Below are 23,927 nucleotides of genomic sequence, written 5' to 3'. Positions count from 1 at the left end.
AATAAACATGTCACAAAATATCTCTATAAATCACAAAAAACTGGTCTCATAATTCGTGACGCATGCTTGACTGAACACGATAGCCTCTCATAGCTAGTAAAAGGCTAGCAGTGCGATTAACGCACTATTCGAGGATTCCCCTTTAAGCCAGACCCAAAAGTGTTGTTTACTGTCATCTGTTGAGTTGTGTGCTGTTAATGCTGGTTCTGTGACCATTTAATATCTCTCTCTCTCTCTCTCTCTCACTCACAATTAAAAATAGAATAATATTAAAATATATATTAAAATATAAAATGGCAATTCGGCTACCGTATTTTCTCGTGTGTTAGACCTTGCTATGTTTTTGAGACAAAGAAAATGAATTTTTATAAATTTGCATATAAGATCCCCCCATGCAATTTGTCAGAAGAGAAAAATGATTCTTCTTCAAAACTGGTACAGGCCGTACTGCAGCCTTGTTGACATCACACAAATGAGCGAGTACTGTATTTATGCGAATAATCCCCGCATATTTTTTTAAAAAATTGAGGCACAAAATTGGGGTGCGAGTTTTATTTGCGTCCATGATGGCATTTAATTGTTTCAAAATGAGCCTTGCTAAAATTAGGGTGCAGGGATTATTCGGCGGCGGGGATTATTCGCATACATATGGTAGTTTCATCCATTGAAAGTTAGAAACTTCATTATGTTCCGTATTGAACTGGGATTACAGTAAATTGAAAATGTTAAGGATTCACCTTTTCAGTATAATGACAGTTTATTGATGTGAGTTAGATCACTTGTTTACACAAGATTGGTACTAGTTTCGACGCTCATTGGGCATCATCATCAGCCAATGAATCAATTGAGCAAATCATAACTAATCAAAAAACAATATAAAACACATGACAGTACCTACAATGACAAATGTTAAATTGTAACAAGTTAAAATCTTGAGAGTAAGGTGCATCTGACCATAAAGTAAAATTCTATAAAATCTGAGAAGGTAACCCAGTTGTTAAGTCTTGATACACAAGGAAATAGTCCAGAATAACGTAAACACAAAACACAAACATTTTACTAACGATTTGACAAATACACATTTTACAGAAGATGAAATTGATATTCTCAACAAAGGACCTAAATTCAAGGACATTGATACTATAGCTGAAATAGAATCGAACATAAACTCCCTTCAGAACAACAAAATGACGTGAGATATGAAAAGACCCACATATTGTATTTTTAACTCATACTGTTTTAGCTATTAAGAAGGTTTAATATGAGAATATCGGGATTCAGATAACATTTTATTTTGAGGATGAAAATTAGGCTGAAGATGCCCACAACTAGGACGAAACATGTCCCAATTTGAGTGTCATGTATAAGTTATATTGTACTGAATAGGTTGACCATTTTAATAAACATAATTGTTTTAAGACAATATACATTTTCATTACGGACCACCATGAAGTTTATTACATGTAGTGTGGATATCATCCGCAGAAATACAAGTTTTGAACAAACTGATCGCCGTTTCATACCACTTTTAATGTGTATGGATTTTCCCCCAGCTTTTACAAAAACTCTGATATAACGACAATTCACTGTAACGAGTAAATTTTTTGCTGTTATGAATTCTATTATAACAGACTTCTACTGTATGTGGAGTCAAGCCCAGCTGCTGGTACCATCAGAACAATTGATGGGGACATACGAGCTAGAATGAATACGGCCTGGAAGAGGTGGAGGGATATCACACAAACACATCTCAAATCAAATATCTACAGAACTGCTGTCCATCCTGTGGCAAAACCTCTCAGCATGGTTTGTTGCAAACTGGGGGTCTTATGTTATGATCATAACTATGACAGTCTCAGAAGATGATATAGATGTTGATTCCCACAGGGAATCTGAAATATTTGTCCTGAATGAGTATGGCATCGCCCCTATCTATGAGAAAATGCAAGGAGGGTGTTTACGATGGTTTGGACACATCCTGAGAGCAGCACTGGAACAGTCCCTAACATATCCAACCACCAAAAGATTGAAGGCCAGCATCCTCGTGGCAGACCTAAACAAAGATGGGATGACTGTATCAATGCAGACTTAACCCTTAGAACTAACACGGTAGGCCGTGCCCGACAACAAAATTATCCCGCAGAGATCCTATGTTGGGCAACGACATGATTTTCTTCTCTCGGATAACACATGCATAAATCACACAAACAGTAAGCTATTGCCATCTGTTGATGACAATTTGAAGACCTGTATTGCTATAATCTCTTTGAACACAGGCTTTGTGATGGATTCTTTGAAGACCATGCAAGTTCGTAAACAGACGTTGCTTAACAACATGGCGTTGTTTGGGGAGCAAGAGAAGAAATCAGAGAGGAGCAATTTTTAATTAAGCAGTGATGATTGATTTTGTTAGTGAATTCAGTGATGTTAAAGATCCCAATAAATTATAAGAAATGATAGTGCTGGTACCTCTACTGACAGCTGGAAGGATTACCGTGACTCGGATTTCAACTCAAATGAACCCCATTCACAGATACATCTAGTTACAAACCACACTACGGATCTAAAAAGGGAACTTGATTCTTTTCAGTTATTCATGACTGACGGATTAATGATGGAAATTGTGCACAAAACTAACCGATATGCTAATGTAAAACATTCAGTAGGTTATGTTCCTAAATTGTTTAAAAAGTCATTCACACTTCATTTATTGTCATCTACAGAGGAGAAGGAAAGACTGCAGTTTTGAATGACTGAGAAATGAAAGGACGACAATTTGAGACAGAGTATTTCTGTAATGCATGTACAAGAAAGCCTGTATTACATCCTGGCAATTGTTTTGAGAAGTTCCACACAAAGTACAAATAACAATGAAAATGTGACTCTGTCAGATAATTTCAGGGTTTAAAATGCTGAACACGGCATCTGAGTAAATCTACCAACAAGAAGCTGAAGTATTCAAGGATTATCATGTACCTAGGTATTATCCGCACACTTTATCTTGGTGCATTTACACCCTAGTGCTGAATCGGTCGACCTCGGCGTTCTTCGAGATTCGTACTGGCAACCTTTGAAACACAAACTATGAATCGCTTAAGCATCGTTGTGCGACATCTGGCGTACACTTTACGTACTAGTACTGTTGTTGTTTACACAACAAAGCCAAAGTATAGAATTCATGCTAGGAACAAGATTCGCATCGAGAAATGTTTTATAATGTTATATAATGTGTATGTGACACGGTTTAGAAATTTCATATCGATGATCATATTCTCGATTCAATTCAGATTTCATTTTCATTCAGTTGGCAGCACCAGGCAGCACTATCGATACCGGGACAGCTCCCTCCTTACTCCTCACCACCGTACACAAATGCACCAAGATAAAGTGTGTGGATAATATGTATTACATATTCAACGTCAAAACTTGCCTCCGGGACACTGTTTTGTATTAAACTTGTATTTTGTATTTGATTTTTATAAATATGCTGCTCGTATGTTTGTGCAGTCACTTCTCCCTCTGTAAGCAGATTTTTATATGGAGCTCGAGAGGCAAGCTTGATCAAAAAGAAATGGAGGGCTAAGGGTTAAAATAATAGGAATAGAAAAATGCAGGCCTGTGTGTTCAAGTGAGGGACAGAGTTAAGAGACACTGTTTATGTAACAAATACTTACTTTGAAAATAAGTTGGTTAAAAATGACTCCGAGACTCCTTTAGAAATGCAGCCAACCCAGAGAGACACACTGTGATAGGGATTACTTGGGCTGAAAACAAAAGAACAAAAACAACGTTCATCACTAACACAGAAGTCCACTAATGATATTGATATTTATTGTAGAACATTACAGACTTTCGGCCCAAATACATGTTCACGTTACAAAGAGAAAAAAAATAAAAAATATGAACTAAAACTACCATGTGGACGCAAAATAAAAATAAACTAAGTCCACAACGTAGATGCTCACATGGGCAGAAAATCGGGCCACAAGCAGGCGCCACCCTTAACACATAAAAATAAACTAAATCTACTATGTGGATGCTCACATGGGTGGGAACCTATGCACATGTGAGCGCCACCCTTATAACTACCTTACTGACTGGCCGTGCTGCCGCATGCACGCCCCCCCCCCATGAGGGAAAAAAGCAGCCACCCTCCCCAGAACGACACGTCCGGCCCTCTACACAGTTGACAAAGCTATATCCTCACCATTCCGTTTGATTACCTCCATCTATTCACCTTTGTCAACAACCTTTGGGATAGGACCACCCTATCCCTTCCCTACCACCCTTCCTAAAAAAAAAATTGTGAAAAAAAAAAAGAATATATATACAAAGTCTATGTGGACGCTTCATGGGCGGAAACCAAGCCTCATGTGAGCGCACCCCCCCTCCCCCCCCCCCAATGACTCCTCTACCTTAATTCTTACACACACACTTATTTACTCAAGACCTCCAGACCTGCCCTATATTATTCAGTTCTCTTAAAATCAACATTTCATCCTCAGCAGAACACTGCTTTCCAGCTCCGCTTATTTAGCAATCTGTTATCTGCAGCGCATAACACAGAAGTCATACTGGAAGTAGAAAATGGGAATTAAAATAGTTAACATGCTCTTATGCCTCTGCTGGGTAGACGTAGTGTTTACAGTGCACTGTGTCTTCTGGCATGGGCTAGAATAAATTTGTTGCTTTCAGTGACCTGTCTCAGTCTCCTCCTTGGCTTTGACAATATGAAAGTGACTGAGGTATGAACGATGCTAGTAATACCATTTCTTATGCAGCCAGTCCCTGTTATGAATGGTGTGGCTTGGCAGACTGATATGTAATAGCGACTTCTGGCTCAGTGAGGAAAGCAACAGGAAACTACCTCACTCCTCATTTTCCTAGTATGCCTCTTCAGTGACACCTAGGCTATCTATGACAGCTGTTGGCGCAGCTGTGGAGGATCAAACCAGCCTTCGGGCTGAATACCCAACATACAACCTACAACATGCTCTTCATATTATTATTATACGAATATAAGTACACTGACTGAGCAAATGTCATGGGATAGCGGAGCACTGATACACAGGTATGTTGTCTATTCACCACACGCCCCCTGTGCCAGCGGCAGTTGTATAGGAGACCTTGTGTGCAGTGTCTGTGCATGTGACAGGTTTAACATGGAACGTCGTCGTGAGCTGACACCGTTCGAACGGGGTATGGTGGTAGGTGCCTGACGGATCGGAAGTGCGATTTCGGAAGTGGTGCGGGAATTCGGCTTCATACGATGAACCGTGTCCAGGGTGTATCGTGAATGGTTGAACGCGGGAGTCACCGTCCACAACAGACGAACAACCGGCCGTCCAGCCACCCTCAATGACCGTGACCGGCTACATCTGAGACGGATTGTCAATAGTGACAAACGGGCAACCGTGCAACAAATCACGGCTCAATTCAACACAGGCCGTGCTAGACACGTCTCCCAGTGGACAATCCGTAGGAACATGGGTTCTATGGAGTATGGGAGCCGGCACCGCACACGGGTGCCACTGTTAACGCAACGTCATCGGGCACAACGATGTGCATTTGTCACCAGTCACCAGGGATGGACACTGGAACATTAGCGTAACGTAATATGGTCGGACAAATCCTGATTTCAACTGCACCATGCCGATGGGAGGCACCGTGTATAGTGCAGACCACATGAAGCAATGGACCCTGCTTGCCTCGAAGGTGTGGTCCTGGGCGCTGGTGTCTCTGTTATGGTCTGGGGTGCATTTTCCTGGTATGAAATGGGCCCCCTATTTGTTCTGGAAGAGACTTTGAATGGTACGCAGTATGTTGAGCTGCTCGGAGACCATCTCCACCCATTTTTGGCCTTCCAGCGCCCAGACGGTTCTGTGGTGTTTCAAGATGATAACGCGCCGCCACATCGCTCCCACATCGCCTGAGAATGGTTCCAGGAACATGCAGCGGAGGTCCAACGACTGCATGGCCACCCAGGAGCCCCAATATGAACCCTATCGAGCATATATGGGATGTCCTGGAACGCAGGCTACGTGCCATGGATCCTGCACCCACGAACAGACCAGCATTAGCGGCCGCTCTGCAAACGATTTGGTGTCAGCTGCGTCCAAGGACTTGTCGACTCACTTACACGGCGTCTCACTGCAGTTCGCAGGGCCAGAGGAGGCCCCACACGCTATTAGGTGAATATCCCATGACATTTGCTAAGTCAGTGTATTATAATAATAATAATAATAATAATAATAATAATAATAATAATAATAATAATAATAATAATAATAATAATAATAATAATAATAATAATTTTATTTAAAGAATTAATGACCTCCTGCAATTATGGATTGCCACAATGTACAAAGTAAAGTGTATCGGGATACTGAAATTTTTATCATATAGAAATATAGTGGTAATAAAGTTCTTTTTTAAATTATGGAGGTCCGAACAAATGAGATCTTAGGATGTGTACAGATCTACATATGGTAGAGGTAACTATTGTTTCAACAGACTAACTAACTACTTTTACAGTTTTCAGAGATGCCGAGGTGTTCGAATATGGTCCTGCAGTTCTTCTTTAACATGCTCGTAAATCTACCAACATGGCGCTGATGTATTTGAGGACTTTCAAATACCACTGGACTGAGGTGGCGTTGAACTTGCCAAGTTGTACCGCATGAGGTAATCAGCCCAGCTTGTCGATGATGATGATGATGATCATGATGATGATAATAATAATAATAATAATAATAATAATAATAATAATAATAATACAGTAGAACCTCAATAATTCAAAATCAGTACATTCAAAATCTCGCCTAATTCAAAGCAGCTCTCAGTCCCGGAAACATGAGGTACGGTTTTGCAAGGATAAAGCATTTGCACAGGGGAGCCAGCATAATTTTTCCTCCTCTTTGAATCATGTTTTTCTTCCTTTCGTTGCGTGAGGTTATGTTTGTCACTGTTTTATCCAAGTGCATTATTTGAATAATGTAAATGCACCTTGTTGGATACATTTCTGAAATAGTGTTTTTCATGGCATTTGAAAAGTTTAAAGTGAGAATCAAGGTGATTGCATGCAATAATGTGTCTTAGAAGTGCCATGGCAGGAAATCTTACAAATATAGTCACTGTACTGTTGTAATGTGGGCAGAAGTCAGAGATATTCTCCCCTCATCATAGGGAAGTTTGATAAGCCGTGATGTTTAACGGCATCGGGTACTTTCCGTGCAAGCACAAGGCATCTAAAATTCATACAGTACAGTACTCCAATGAACAAAGCACTTGCACAGAGGAGCCAGTATAGATTTCTCCTCGTCTTTGAATCGTATTTTCTTTCTTTTGATTTCAATGCGTGAGGTTATGTTTGCGGGTGAGTTATCCAAGTGCATTATTTGAATACTGTAAATGCACCTTGTTGGATACATTTTGGAAATAATTTTTTTCCATGGCATTTGAGAGGTTTAAGCTGTGAATCAAGGTTAACTCATGCAGTAACGGGTCTTAGAATATATTGTGACGCCGCGAGGGTTCGCGTTTCTTAATTGCGTGTTGGTGGTTAATTTGAAAACACGTAATTCGAAGTCCGATTTTTGTGCCCCAACGATTTCAAATTAACGAGGTTTTACTGTAATAATAATAATAATAATAATAATAATAATATGCCAAGTTAAAGATCAGGAGTTCATTTACGAACGAGTAAAGTATTCAAGCATTACCATGTACCTAGCACACTATGTATTACATATTCAACGACAAAACTTGTCTCTGGGACCCTGACACTGCCTGTTAAAAAATTTTTCCTATTGAAGTAGATCATGGTTCATGGTGTGGGTTACTGTAGTCACGTCCTAGTTCGTGAACCATGGGCAACGGCTGAGTGGCCTAGTAAGTGGTCCTGAGAGTCGCAATGCCAGTTGTTACGGAATGGGAGTGGGCATCTCGGACACATTCAGTGCTCAGGCGGCTAGGATTATACAATCCACCAGTGGTCCCTAACCCGTTAGAGGAGAGATCCTCACTTGGACAATGTGTAAGTACGGTAGCATCCTACTTCACAGAATTTACCAAACTCAGAACATTTTAAGCAAGCCTCGGATCTATGGGAGTAGAGTCCCACTCCCATTTGCCAGGCGAGGGACTCCTTGGAAACAACTTGGCAAATGAAATGGAATTCGATGGGGAACTATCAATATTAATGGGGCTTATGGGAGAAAGAAAGTAGAACTGGCTGAGTCAGCAAAGAGGATGCATCTGGATGTGCTAGAAATAAGTGTAGTGTACTTGACGGGTGTTAAAAAGGGAAGGGCAGAGTATCGGGTAGGACTGTTCATCAGGAATACAATTGCACACAACAGAGTTTCTGTTAGGTAAGTGAATGAGCAAATGATGTGGGTAGATTTGGCAGTTGGAGGAATAAGGACAAGAATTGTTTCAGTGTATTCACCATGTGAGGGTGCAGATGAGGATGAAGTTGACAAGTTTTATGAAGCATTGAGTGACATTGTAGTTAGGGTCAACAGCAAGGATAGGATAGTGTTAATGGGTGATTTCAATGCGAGAGTTGGGAAAAAACTAAAGGATACGAAAGGGTGATTGGTAAATGTGGGGAAGATATGGAAGCTAATAGGAATGGGAAGTGTTTGCTGGACTTCTATGCTAGTATGGGTTTAGCAGTTATGAACACATTCTTCAAGCAAAAGGCTATTCACCGCTACACATAGGAAGGCAGGGGTACCAGATCCAAAATAGACTATATCTTAACAGACTTCAAAATCAGGAAATCTCTTACGAATGTACAGGTTTTTCGGGGACTTTTCAATGACAGGGACCACTATCTGATCTGTAGCAAACAAAGTATCTCTAGGCTTAGGATAGAGAAAGTGAAATCTGTCTGCAAATGAATAAGGGTGGAAAATCTCCAGGACAAGGAAATTAGACAGAAGTACATGGATATGATTAGTGAGAAGTTCCGAACAGTAGACAGTAAGCAGGTTCAGGATATAGAAAGAGAATGGGTGGCATACAGGAATGCTGTAGTGGAAACAGCAAGGGAATGCTTAGGAACAACTGTATGTAAAGATGGGAAAAAGCGAACATTTTGGTGGAATGATGAAGTGAGAGCAGCTTGAAAATGTAAAAAAAGGCTTAGCAGAAATGGCTACAAACAAGGGCTGATGGCAGACATGAAACTGTACATAGATGAAGTAAACAGAGCGAAATAAATAGCTGTTGAATCCAAAAAGAAGTCGCGGGAAGATTTCGGTAATAACCTGGAAAGGCTAGGTCAAGCAGCAGGGAAACTTTTCTGCACAGTAATAAAGAATCTTAGGAAGGGGGAGAAAAAGGAAATGAACAATGTTTTGGGTAATTCAGGTGAACTCTAGTTAGTAACATTAGCATGGAGTGTTGGTAAGGTACCTTCAGACTGGACAAAAGCAGTAATTGCACCTATCTATAAGCAAGGGAACAGGAAGGATTGCAACAATTATCGAGGTATCTCATTGATTATTATACTAGGCAAGGTATTCACTGGCATTTTGGAGGGGAGGGTGCAATCAGTAGTTGAGAAAAAGTTGGATGAAAACTAGTGTGGTTTCAGATCACAGAGGGGCTGTCAGGATCATATTTTCAGTATGCGCCAGGTAACTGAAAAATGCTACAAGAGAAATAGACAGTTGTGTTTATGTTTCGTAGATCTAGAGAAAGCATATGACAGGGTACCGAGGGAAAAGATGTTCATCATACTGGGGGACTATAGGATTAAGGGTAGATTATTAAAATCAATCAAAGGCATTTATGTTGACAATTGGGCTGCAGTGAGAATTGATGGTAGAATGAGTACCTGGTTCAAGGTACTTACAGGGGTTAGACAAGGCTGAGATCTTTCACCTTTGTTGTTCGTCGTTTACATGGATCATCTGCTGAAAGGTGTAAAGTGGCAGGGAAGGATTCAGTTAGGTGGAAATGTAGTAAGCAGTCTGGCCTAATGCTGACGACTTCGTCTTAATGGCAGATTGTGCCAAAAGCCTGTAGTCTAATATCTTGGAACTTGAAAATAGGTGCAATAAATATGGTATGAAAATTAGCCTTTCGAAGACAAACATGATGTCAGTAGGTAAGAAATTCAACAGAACTGAATGTCAGATTGGTGAAAAAAAACTGGAACAGGTAGATAATTTCAAGTACCGGTATTTAGTATGTGTGTTCTCCCAGGATGGTAATATAGTGAGATTGAGTCAAGGTGCAGTAAAGCTAATGCAGCGAGCTTGCAGTTGCAATCAACAGTACTCTGTAAGAAGGAAGTCAGCTCACGGACGAAACTATCTTTACAGTGGTCTGTTTTCAGACCAACTTTGCTTTACGGGAGCAGAAGCTGGGTGGACTCAGGATATGTTATTCAAAAGTTAGAAGTAACAGACATGAAAGTAGCGAGAATGATTGCTGGTACAAACAGGTGGGAACAATAGCAGGAGGGTACTTGGAATGAGCAGATAAAGGCTAAGTTAGGAATGAACGCAATGGACAAAGCTGTACGCATAAACCGGCTACGGTGGTGGGGTGATGTAAGGTGAATGGAGTAAGATAGGTTAACTGTCAGAATAATGGACTCTTATGGAGGGTAAGAGAAGTAGAGGGAGACCAAGACGACAATGGTTAGACTCAGTTTTTAACGATTTAAAGATAAGAGGTATAGAACTAAATGAGGCCACAGCACTAGTTGCAAATAGAGGATTTTGGTGATGTACAGTAAATTCACAGAGGCTTGCAGACTGAAAACTGAAAGGCATAACAGTCTACAATGATGATGTATGTTGAAGTAGATCTGGGATCTGTTGAGTTGGACTGAAAGTTGGACTCAGAAGGCCGGCGATGTACCATCTGAGTAACTCAACCTGGCTGTAGTAATCAAGAAACAACTGTAGTTGTCTGGGTGTGGTTAATAAATGTCCTCAATTTTTTAACGTAGAATTCTAGTTGGGCTGGTAAGTTCTTCCATTTTATCTGCCACTTGGACTAGGGTCCTCTTTCACCATCGAAACCGTTCACCATGTTGTCCTTTCTGGTGAATTTATGAGTCATTTCCTACTTGAAGGCTTCACCTGACCTCCTCCACCTTATAGCTGTTGGTCAAGTTCACATGTAGTACATATGGTACCAGGATGGTCCTGACAAAAAATGTATCAGCAGTGTACAGACACCATTTGGAAAGACAGAATGGTTTAGAAATGAAGCTGAACTAAGACAAGGGAGTGTGTTTTTTCTCTTACGGGTGAAAGTGTAAAGGAGGCAAGGGTAGCACATAGGAATAGTGAGATGAAGTTAGTACTATTTGCAGACGATATTGTGGCCTGGGGATAGAGCCTCCGTTGCTCAGGTGGCAGTGCGCCGGCCTCTCACCGCTGGGTTCTGTGGTTCAAATCACGGTCACTCCACGTGAGATTTGTGCTGGACAAAGTGGAGGCCGGACAGGTTTTCCTCCGGGTACTCCGGTTTTCCCTGCCATCTTTCATTCCAGCAACACTCTCCAATATCATTTTATCTATCATTCATTAATCAATGTCCCAGAGGAGTGCGACAGGCTTCGGCAGCCGGCACAATTTCTATCCTCGCCGCTAGATGGGAGCTTTATTCATTCCATTCCTGACCCGGTCGAATGACTGGAAACAGGCTGTGGATTTATTATATATTGTGTCTGGGAACAAACAACAAAGGAGTATAAGAACAACATGATGCACTGAACATGAAAATTGAAAAGTATGGTATGAAGATCAACCCAGAGAAAAGCAAGAACATGGTGATATCAAGAGGAGAAAGAGGAGTTAGAGGCATTGTGAAAATTGGTTGTCAAAGCCTTGGAATTGTTGAGAGTTTCAAATACCTAAAGAGTGAATTAATGCAGAATACAAGGCTGGACATAGAGATTAGTAACAGGGTGCAACAGGGCAATGTATTATGTAAATGTATTATGTATTATGCACCCATATTGACCTATGTGGCTAGGAGAGTAGGGAGGAGAGTAGAATTCAAGTCAGTGATATGAAATACTAAGAAGTATGATAGGAAAGACAAGGAAAGACAGATTGCAAAGCGATGATGTGAGAAAGGAGGTCGGAATGGAAAGGTTAAATGAGAGAACTGATAGGAGTATACCAAGATGGTTTGGACATGTAAAGAGGATGAAGGAGAAAAGAATACCACAAGAGATGATGGAGATGAAGTTTGAGGGAAAGAGGGAAGAGGGAGACCTAGAAGAAACCTGGACTGGGTCAAAATGATGAAAGAGGAATGGTGGAAGGAGAGAGGAAGGTGGAGAAGTGCCGTAAATTTCCTGACCTGGCAGGAGCTGGATAAGAGGAAAGGAGGAGGAGTATGATTCTGATGACAACCATTAAACTTGCATTTAAAAATGAACTGTTTAATCAAATTACCACAGATCTGATTAAACTTTGATTTTCATGGATATAAATCACACCTGTTCAGTAATAAAAATGATACTCACTCTTGGAGAGGATCGTACTCTTTCAGACTGTTCAAGATTACTGTTGGGCCATCTTCATCATCGGATACATAGATGATATCTTCTAGCTCTTTGAGTCGAGCTTCAAGGCTTCCAGTTATCAGTGCTTTTCTCGCATCCTTGAAAGATACAATGCATACCATCAAGGGAAGCACAAAAACATAACTCAGTGACAGTCAGTGCACAGTGAAACACCCTGAAGAGGATCAAAGTATTTACAAAACTCTCCTAATAATAGATATGGTACCTTTGGGTTTATGAACAGTAGTAGAGCAACGTGCACTGCAAGCCTCTATGGAAGCTTCCCCACGAAAATCTGAGTTCACCACTGTTCTTCCTACTTGTTATGGATACCATCTCATGGACCTGTATGACAGGGTTCCGGACATTGCTGTATGCCGACAGTGATCGTCTAAGCCAAGTCTGCCTGCACCTAAAATATTAAGAACACAAATCTCGAAACTAACTCCCCCAGTAGAGTAGCGGTAGAATGTTGAGGTAGTAAGATTTTTTTTATTTTTTTATTTATTTTTTTTTTTTTTTTTGATTCATGTGATCGATGGTGGCATTATAAGTGCGGAAATTGCCCTAGAGACGTAAAAACTAATGAAAATGTTGACTGGATTTGTGAGCAGTGTGTTCGGAATGTTGTTGTTGGGGACGGCGTTGACGAAGCATCGAAAACAGTCGATGAGGAATATAAAAGTGCATTAGAAATTATAAACATTCTAAAAAAGGACAATGAGACTCTTAAAGTTGAAAATCAAGAATTAAAAGAAAGACTGCGATAGTTAGAATTTGGGACTGACCATTCTTCGAGTGATATACCGGTACAAGTAACAAACTCGAGCACGTGGTGTCAAGTAGTTCGTGGATGGCCGGCTAAGAAGAAATCTACAACTGAATTTCCGGAAATAAACATTAGAAATAGGTTTTCTGCCCTAAATAATCTAATCCTGGAAGAAAGTGATCGCGCGCGTGAAACCAAATCATCGCGATCCGTTGCCGTGCCGAGTTTAAAATTTAGGCCTAGAATTCAGATTCAAGACCCAGTTAGGCCTAAATCAGCGAAGGTAGCTGTGTTTGGTGATAGCCAAGGAAGGGGAATTGCGGGAGTTATTAACGACGAGAATATAGCAGCAACCGGACAAATATATCCAGGAGCTTCTATCAGTAGTGTTGTGGAAAACGTAGAAGCAGCAACTAGGAACTTCGGGAGCGGCGATGCAGTGCTTATCATCGGTGGGACGAACGACGTAGCTCGCGACGACGCCAAGAATGTAAGATCACAACTTAAACATACACTAGGGAAGCTGACCCACACTAACGTTTTTGTAGTGAACGTGCCCCACAGGCATGATTTGAGTAGAGACTCGTGTGTGAACATTGAAGTGGACAAGGTCAATACATATATTGTTAAAATTTGTAAACATTTTCGGAATACTCAGGTTATTGAATGCAACAGTTTTGAGAGATACTGTTATACAAAACATGGCCTCCATCTAAACAATTCAGGTAAACGAAAGATAGCAAATATTGTTCTAGATTTTATAAATCTTAAGATATGTACTGTAAAACAGGCAACTCCCTTGAGTTATAATAATGACCAGGAAAACTAGTAGAAAGAGCCAGCTGTACTTCAAGCTGGCTCAGTCAACTAGAAAAAGAAACTCAGGATAGTAAGGAATTTCAAGTTACCCAATTGCAACAGTCAAGTTTTAGGGAGGAAGGGGGTCTGAGATTGCTCTTGGTAAACTGTCAAAGTGTAGTAAATAAACAATTAAAATTCGGTACATTGATGGAATCTTATGAGACTGATGTGGTGATAGGAGTGGAATCGTGGTTGAAAGAAGGGGTGGGTAATAGAGAAGTATTTCCAGAAGGGTACACAGTCTATCGTAGAGACCGAGGAGATAAAAAGGGAGGGGGGGTGTTTATTCTGGTGAAGGAAACTTATTGTTCACATGAATGGTTTACCGATGAAAGGGATGAAATATTAGGGATAAAATTAGTTTGTGATAATATGAAGGAGGTGGGAATTATAGGAACATACAGGCCTGGAAGAGAGGAAAGAGACATGGAAATCTTTGAAAAAATAATAGATTATACTCATAAAAACAATAATAATGATATGGTAATAATTGGGGGAGATCTAAATTTGCCTGAAGTTGAATGGAAAGGAGCTGCAAGTGAAGCCCATGAACAGAAACTGGCAAATAAGTTAATTTGGGAGGGAGGATTTACACAAGTAGTACAAGAACCGACTCGTCTCAATAACTTACTAGCTGTATTCTTGGTTAAACCATGGGAAATTGTTGATAAAACTGAGGTAATTGAAGGAATAGGAGACCATAAGGCTGTAATAATGGATGTAGGACTCGTACCAAAAAGGCTTAATAAGAGGGTTACACAAGACAAGAAATTGTACAGAAATACTAAAGTTGATGAATTTGGGACTTATCTTAAATCACAATTCAGTTGTTGGATAAGTGAAGGGAGTAACGTGGATACACTTTGGGCTAAATTTAAAGGAATTATTTGGGAAGGAGAGAAGAGATTTGTACCTGTTAAGAAGGGAAAAATGACCTCAGACCCTGTTTATTATACAAGGGAAATAAGAAAATTAAAAAGAAATTGTAGAATAGTAAACAGGAAAATCAAAGAGGGTAGGGAGAGTAGAGAAACTAGAAAACAGCTAATGAGGGAACTGAATAGAGTGAAAAAGGAAGCAAAAGAGAATTATATGAATGGCATACTTCAAGAGGGTAATGACCACAAAGGGAAATGGAAAAAGCTGTATTCATATATCAGGAATCAAAAAGGAAAAGGAGTCCAAATTCCTACAATGGTGGGAGAAGGGGGTGAACACTATTTAACAGATACTGAGAAAGCAAACCTATTTAGTAGGGAATTTAGAGATTCAGTAGATGATTGTCAAGAGTTGGAAACCGAAACAGAAGATAGAGAGGGAGAGAGACAGAGGGAAACAAGAAGCTTCTCATTCACAAACGAAGATATTTTCAGAGAAATCCAACTGCTTCAGCAAGGAAAAGCTGCAGGAAGTGATCAAATTACTGGGGAGGTATTAAAGACAATGGGGTGGTACATAGTACCTTATTTAAAATTTCTCTTTGACTATGTCATAAATAATAGTGTAATACCAAAGGAATGGAAGGAATCTATAATAATACCAATTTATAAAGGAAAGGGTGATAAAAGGAAACCAGAGAACTACAGACCAATCAGCCTGACCAGTATAGTTTGTAAAATTCTGGAGAGTTTAATATCGAAGTACATCAGAGGGATATGTGATGATAAAAATTGGTTCATGAGGAGCCAGTATGGATTTAGAAAGAAATTTTCTTGTGAGGCACAACTGGTGGGATTTCAGCAGGACATATCAGATCAGTTGGATTCAGGAGGTCAGTTAGATTGCATAGCCATAGATCTTTCCAAAGCCTTTGATAGAGTGGAACATGGAATATTATTAAAGAAATTGGAGGGAATAGGATTGGACGTAAGGGTTACACGTTGGATAAAAGCATTTCTAAATTCAAGGGTTCAGAAAGTCAAAGTAGGAAATAATGTATCGCAGGAAGAGAAAGTTTGGAAGGGAATTGCACAGGATAGTATAATCGGTCCGTTACTTTTCTTAATATACGCAAATGATTTAGGGAACAATATAACATCAAAAATAAGATTGTATGCAGATGACATAATTGTTTATAGAGAAATAAACAACATTGAGGATTGTTCAGAATTACAAAGGGACCTTGAAAGTATCCAACAATGGGTTGAAGAAAATAATATGAAGGTTACTGGAGGCAAATCAACTGTTACAACTTTTACAAACAGGAGCTTTAAAACTGAATTTGAATATACTTTGGATGAGGTAGTTATCCCAAAAGATGGCAAGTGCAAATACTTAGGTGTGAAATTTGAAAGTAATTTGCACTGGAAGTGTCATATTGATGACATTGTTGGGAAAGCATACAGATCATTACATGTCATAATGAGGCTACTTAAAGGATGCAACAAAGAATTAAAAGAAAAAAGTTACTTGAGTATGGTTTGTCCATTATTGGAATATGCAAACAGTGTTTGGGATCCTCACCAAGAATACCTAATAAAAGAAATAGATAGTGTGCAGAGGAAAGCAGCAAGATTTGTAACAGGGGATTTCAGGAGAAAGAGTAGTGTATCAGAAATGTTAAACGAACTTGGGTGGGAAACTTTAAGTAAGAGAAGGGAGAAAACTAGACTTACAGGATTATATAGAGCCTATACAGGAGAAGAAGCATGGGGAGATATCCGTGAGAGGCTTCAGTTGGAAAATAATTATATCGGCAGGACTGACCACAAATATAAAATTAGAAGGAATTTTAGCAGAAGCGATTGGGGTAAATTTTCATTCATTGGGAAGGGTGTGAAGGAGTGGAACAGCTTACCAGGGGTAGTGTTTGATCCTTTTCCAAAATCTGTACAGATATTCAAGAAGAGAATAAACAGCAACAGAGAAAAATGAAGTGTTAGAGGGCATTCGACCGGTGCAGGTTATTGTAAATAAAAAAAAAATGTGTGTGAATAAATTAATTCCATCCCCTGGTCTAAGGAGTTTGGACAGCCAAAGTAGGGGACTGCCTGTAGGGGTGAAGTACAGTGGGGACTTCGAGGGCCCTGGGACCGCTACGGTAGCTGTGAAGGCCCTTCAGGAACTCTGAAAAGTGGTGGCAAAAGGGGCTCTGGTTAAGACGCAGCAGGTCGTTATGCTACTTAGGATCCAGAACGGGTAAAAAAAAATAGTAAATAAATAAATGCAATGTAAATATTAATGTTATACCAGTTTTATAATATCATTTGAAGCAATTCCACATACTGTATATCAGTTGACTATATTTGTAAGTAGTACAGGAGATATTATAATTAGAATTTTGTAAACAATATAAATTTATTAAGGATGAGCTGTGTGTTTAATAGAAAACATTGTTAGCGTAAATTGTATAATATTGTATTATAGGAAAAATTTTCTTCTCTTGTTAATTTAATATTTAGTGCTTGACAATAATGTATTTTAGTGTACCATTTGCCACCGAGGTAGACACCTCATTTGCAAATAAAGAGATTTTGATTTTTGAAGTCCATTCAACGCTCCATATGTTATGATAGCATGTAAAAGATCTCTGGTGATACATCTGGAGCTAACTAGAAAAAATTAATTAAAACTCAGCCATAGATTGCCCAAGAGATCAGCTTCACTCATGGTGAGGCGACTGTATCCGATGTCTCTCCTGCATCATTGCCAACATTCTAGTGTCAATCTAAGGGACTACATCAATTAAATATAAACTGTTTTTTGTTTCTGAGCATCAACAGATGGTAGGACCAGACCCATACTTCTAGTATGTTAGCATGCACCCCTCCGCTGCGCAATGCATAATTATAAAATTTCTTCCTCGTAAAGGAGTTCAAGCCAAGGAAATTTTCCCCAGATTGACTGCACAGTTTGATGATCAAACATTGTCAAGGACGCGTGTGTTTGCCTGGATTAAAAATTTCAATAAGGACGACAACGTGTGAAAAATCAGTAACACGATCGCCGTCCTTGGACCAGCATTACAGGCGAAAACATTCACGCGGTTCGAGACGATCAATGGGCGAGAATATCAGAAATTGCAAAACAAGTTGGAATAAGTTACGGGAGTTGTCAAGTGATCACCACAAATGTCCTACAGTTCTGTAAAGCGTGTTCCAGATGGGTCCCTCACCTTTTGACTGAAAATCAGAAGTTGAAACATTTGGAGGTCTGTCAGAGGCTTACAGCAAGGTTTGCAAAAGAAGCTAATGCATTCTTGAGTCGGATCGTCACCTGGTAGGCCCAGTGAAAGCCAAGACTCGGCTGTCAGCTGGCAAGGTTCTTTCAACAGTCTTTTTCGATCGGCGAGGCATTTTGATCATTGAATTTTTTGCATGAACGACGCACAATCCATGCTGCTTACTACTGCGAGCTGTTGAACAAGGTGAGAGATGCATACCGCTGCAAAAGACCAGACCAACCGATTCGACGGGTGATCCTCCTCCACGACAATGCCAGGCCCCATACTGCAGCAATAACAGTCTCCAAACTACAGGAAATGCACTGGACTCAACTTGATGAAAATGGGGATGGAAGACATTACCGCAATTTGACTGCGGAGAAGAGGAACAGACAGGGGATCACATTGCATTTGAGTGTCCTTTGCGTGCTTATAGAGGCTCTATAGAGGACTTACACTGTATCTCAAGCGAAGCTTTTTTCTGGCTCTCAACTTTTGATATGGAACTTTAGTTATGAACGTGAGATGGTAGTTGTACATATTGTATATAATATTGTATTCATCACATGCTAAATAAATAAATAATGGATGAAAACATAAAACATGTAAAACAGAGTATCAGTAGTGATGAAGTGAATGCTTTGGTATTTGCAGATGATGTGGTGATCTGGGGAAAGGGAGAAAAGGAAGTACAAGGAGATTGGACATTTGGAATGAAAATCTGAAGGAGTTTGGAATGGTAATAAGTTAAAAGAAAACTGTAGTCATGCACTGTGAAAAAGAGAAGCCAAGTAAACATAGATGGAGAACGATTAGAGAATGTAGAGCAGTTTACATATCTGGGTAGCATTATTAATGGAAGTAATGATATCAACCCTGAAGTTAATAACAGACTAAGTAAAGGTACAACATTTTATCATCAAGCCAGAGAGCTTTTATGGGATGACAAACACATGAAGTGAAAACCTATTCTTATGAGTAACTTGGTTTGATTTGGGCAGCCATTTTTCTTTCCTATGTCATGTGATATTGTCATGGTTGCCTTACGTAAACCTTTTCAGGGGGGAGGGCGTGTGCTCTGTTTGTTTTGAAATTTGACGTGCATTGGCTTATTAGGAGCTAACAGTTGACATTCGACTATTGAGATTGAGATAGATTCTTCTGGGTTATGGACGTTTTTCCTGATTTGTGCTGATCAAGTCTAGATTGATCTGTGCGTTAAGTCATTTGTGTTTAATGATTATTTGGTCTTGGATTATTTTCTTCTAGCGGGTCAATGGAATGTTCTTATCCTGGTTTTGAACTTCCTGATTTAATTTAATTACCGAACTTATAACCGGTGATGCATCATTATTCCTAATTACTTTCTTCTGCACATGAGATAGTTATTAAGAATCTGTTTTCTACTTTAATATCATAATCAAAGAATTTTTCAAGGTCACAGATTTGTTACTAACACAAATTTGGTTATTTACTTAATTGGTTGAATATCCAAAATATAAAGAGGTTGAACCTTCATCGCTTCTGATTGGTTTATGTAGGAATCCTGCTATGTGAAAAAGAATTTTTTATTTTATAACTTCATCTTAACAGAGAGTTTTAAAACTTAATATCTTATTTAATTGAATTAATGATTTAATTATTATCATTGAGTGTTAATGGTTGTCAGAAACTATTCAAGGTATTATATTTTAATTAAAAGTTTTTTCTTTCTTGAAATTAGTCTTATTATTTCAGTCGGTGTATTTAAATCTTATTGTTCCACCTGACCTCTTGGGCCTAGATTTTTCCACTTACTGCAATGACTTATTTTCCTTGGGACAATCATGGTAAGTGTTCTGAATTTTTTGGTGTTGTATGTTGTTCATTGTATGCCTACCTGCCACATGTGAAAAGAGTGACAGACTAAACTGTGAAGATACCAAAGGCACACTGTGTGAAGACCTTTCATAGGACAAGGACCAATATCTATGATCTATAAGCTTTATTTACAATCTCATTAATGTGATTTTCCCAATGAAGATCATTGCTTATATTAACACCTAGATACTTACAGTGATCCCCCATGATTTACCATCATCCCATCATCACAGTTAATTAAAACTGAAAGGACTTTTCCTCTTGATGAAACTTACCTCACTTTTCAACCTGTTAACCATCATACCACTGCTGTCCATCTCACAACATTGTGTAGGTCCCCTTGTAGTCGCTCACAATCCTGACAGTGGCAGATTCAATACCATTCAACATAACACTTATTAAAATGTAAATTTCTACCTTTTCTCTTACTTATCTCAAAAGGTTAAACAGAAGACATATAAGGAGAAGAGGAGAGGAATTATCCACCTTTCAATACAAAATTAAATAGAATACACTAACTAAAAATTATACCAATTCATTTGTATGGGACCGGTTTCAACCCTTCCTTAGGGTCATCTTCAACCGTGTAATTTAAAACCGGCAAGTTAATAAAAGTAAACAAAACATTTAAAACATAGAAAAAAATAGCACCACCAAAGGCTATGCGGTTATAAGGAAACCCCAAAAACCAATGGCAGCACCAAAATGAGGCGTACTATGCAAGATGAGGAGTGAGGTAGTTTGCCATTGCTTTCCTCACTGGGTCAGAAAGTACTATTGCAGCATGACTGACCCTATGAGCAGCACCTTTCATAACATTCAGATGCACTAGTCGTGCTCTGAATGTCATTACTCAGCACTACCCATACCCCAGCAGCTTCCATATTGTCACAGCCATGGATGTTGACTGGGACTTCGGTGGAAGCTACACTTTAATCTGGCCTGTGCCAAGAGATGGATGCAAAAGTGTATCCATCAAGAAATGACAGCAGGCAGAAATTACTATACGTGAGCCAATAAATTTGTCTGAATAGCTAGATCACGATCCTCAGCTGCATAACCTGCCACACCATCTCAAAGTTGAGGTTAAATACCACCATAGCAAGTTATAAATCTCATTCTGTATTGATGGTTGTCACTTTACAAAAGTATTTATAAAATCCTCCTTATCAATACAAATGAACTCATCTGTTAGATAGAACGAAGTCTATACATGTTTCGGCCTATTCTCAAGGCCATCTTCAATAGCAGAACAATTATTACATAACACAAGCAAATTAAAAATCTTGATGAAGTGAAATGACAGTGATCATGATTAATGAATTAAAAACATTTTGAGGTACAAAGTCCTCTCATCTGATGGGTCGTTCTTGATTGTCAAATAAAACTTGCTGACAGTTAAAATGAAACCATGGATTAAAACGTAACATCTGTAATGAGAAAAGGAACTATGAGTGGATGAAAAACAAGTTTAAGTTAAAAAATAATGTAAGAAATAAATTATGCTGACAATATATAAATAAAAATGCATAACCTACAACTTGGCATCAATACAAAAATTTACTTCATATGGGGTTGGAAATCTGTATGATTACAAAATTTTGATAATGTTAACTTATTTCAAAAAGTTCCACATGGTTATCACATTTGGTACTACATGTGTAGTTATGGAGGTTCCAATGTTCAGCTCTGTCGTCTTCTTGAACTGATATTGATAAAATGATTGTTGATGTTTTGAATTATAAACGATGTATCCAATATATGGCTGTAACCCCTGGAACTTATTCAAATAAGTTCACATTAATGAAATTTGACAAAGTTTTTATCGGCTCACATACCAGGTGTATGCATAAGTCTTTTCTGGTTTCACTAAGGGATGGTGCCAGCGAACAGTACACAGCGTATGATTTTGACACATATGTCAGTTTGTTCATCTGACGTTAACCTACCAACGCACACAAGTTGAGTCCGCCAAACACTAGAGTGTGTTGTATTGTTCAGTGATCATGTCGAAGTTTGTGCCTGAATAAGAAAATTTGCAGCACGCATTGCTTTTCTTATTTAATCAAAAGAAAAGGCTGTAGAAAGTCATCATTTGCTAGTAGAAACATATGGTGAACAGACTCCATCAATTAGAACACGTCAGACAAAGTTTCGACAATTTAAACATGGTGATTTCAATGTGAAAGAAACTCTTGAAGCCGGCAAAACCATTAGTGCACATCGCTATCACCAACAAATGATTAATTTAAATCACGTATTGATCGAAAAACGACCGGAATGGGCCAGAAGACATGGCAAAGCGATTTTTTTACACAACAATGCGCCATCTCACACAGCAAAACCAGTGAAAGACACCCTAGGACATCCTTCCACACCTGCTGTACTGTCCCGATCTGGCACCATCTGATGTGCTCACAGAGCAGCATTTCAGCATTCGGGGAAGTTGGAAAATGGCTCGACAAATGGTTTGCTGCAAAAGACAAGCAGTTTTACTGGCATGGTATTCATGGGCGAAGTGTGTAAAAGTTGATGGCTGATATTTTTAATAAATAAAAAAATGAATTTCTCTTGAAAATTACGAGTTTTCTTTACAACAAAAACTGGCGAAAACTTATGCATACACCAGGTATAGTAATTTACAGTGTTTTTAAGCTCTGCATATGTAGTATTTTAATGCGTTTTTATGCTTTTGGATGTGTTTTTTCTAGGTTTTAAAATGTTTTACAGTATACTGTATACTTTATGTTTTTGGATGTGTTTTTTTCTAGGTTTTAAAATGTTTTACAGTATATACTTTTATTAACTTGCCAATTTTAAATTACATGGCTGTAGATTACACTACGCAAGGGTTGAAACCGGTCCCATACATATGAGCCCGATAATTTTCAAGAAAATTGGGCTGAGGTTCACATGACATGTCAACATATTGAAGCTGCCAATTGAACAGCCAGAAAAGTATTACAAGAAAGCGCATAGAGTTTAGAGCATGGAAATACGCTCTCTTGGGAACCACAGAAATACCTACTAGGAAGAACACTATCAATAAAGGCAAACAGACAGCAGCAAATGACAGAAACATTTATGGTGTTGTCTTATTGTCAACATCCGAGTCACAACAGCATTATACATCACGTGCTGTCGGAGGGGGAAGAGTTAAAGCTCAGATTAAATAATTACAATCAAACACACTTACCTCAACATTACCGGTGTAGTTAAGAGCTTGAAGTCCTTGCTTCCTCGAAAACTTCAAGTCCTTGCATATCTGGGATACTTGTGCTTCTATTGCCTGGGCTCTTGCATCTTCACACAAAGGATCCAGGTTCAATACTTGCCTGAAATATTCTTCTGCTTCTTTAAATTTCTGAAAAGTCAGAACAGCTAATTTTAGAAATGATTTTTTTTTTTTTAATTTGCTTTACATCGCACCAACACAGATAGTTCTTATGGCAATGATGGGACAGGAAATGGTTATGGGTGGGAAGGAAGCAACAATGGCCTTAATTTAGGAACAGCCCCAGTATTTGCCTGGTGTGAAAATGGGAAACTACGGAAAACAATCTTCAGGGCTGCTGAAGCGGGGGTCGAACCCACTTTCTCCAGAATACAAGCTGATAGCTACTTGATCCAAACTGTGCAGCCACTTGCTCAGTGAAATGAAACGACAGGACAGCTCAGTAGAAGAGGAGTAAAGAGTGGATAATTTGACATTGCACAGGTCACTGGTAGAA

At 39.1% G+C, this 23,927-nt stretch overlaps 1 protein-coding gene across 2 annotated transcripts in view; it reads right to left on the bottom strand.

The window, feature by feature from the left end:
* The window catches only part of LOC136860156 (embryonic polyadenylate-binding protein B), an 89,980-nt gene that overhangs the window by 14,468 nt on the left and 51,585 nt on the right, over positions 1 to 23,927 (bottom strand). For both annotated transcript variants that reach the window (XM_067138739.2, XM_067138740.2), the window contains 3 exons: positions 23,393 to 23,560; positions 12,506 to 12,642; positions 3,675 to 3,764 (listed from right to left, as the gene is read on the bottom strand). In XM_067138739.2, the coding sequence (XP_066994840.1) occupies positions 3,675 to 3,764; positions 12,506 to 12,642; positions 23,393 to 23,560 (395 nt within the window). The remainder of the gene's footprint in view (positions 1 to 3,674; positions 3,765 to 12,505; positions 12,643 to 23,392; positions 23,561 to 23,927) is intronic.

The sequence above is a fragment of the Anabrus simplex genome, chromosome 1, assembly GCF_040414725.1.
Source record: "Anabrus simplex isolate iqAnaSimp1 chromosome 1, ASM4041472v1, whole genome shotgun sequence".
Lineage (NCBI taxonomy): Eukaryota > Metazoa > Arthropoda > Insecta > Orthoptera > Tettigoniidae > Anabrus > Anabrus simplex.
This window is presented reverse-complemented; position numbering and strand designations above follow the sequence as displayed.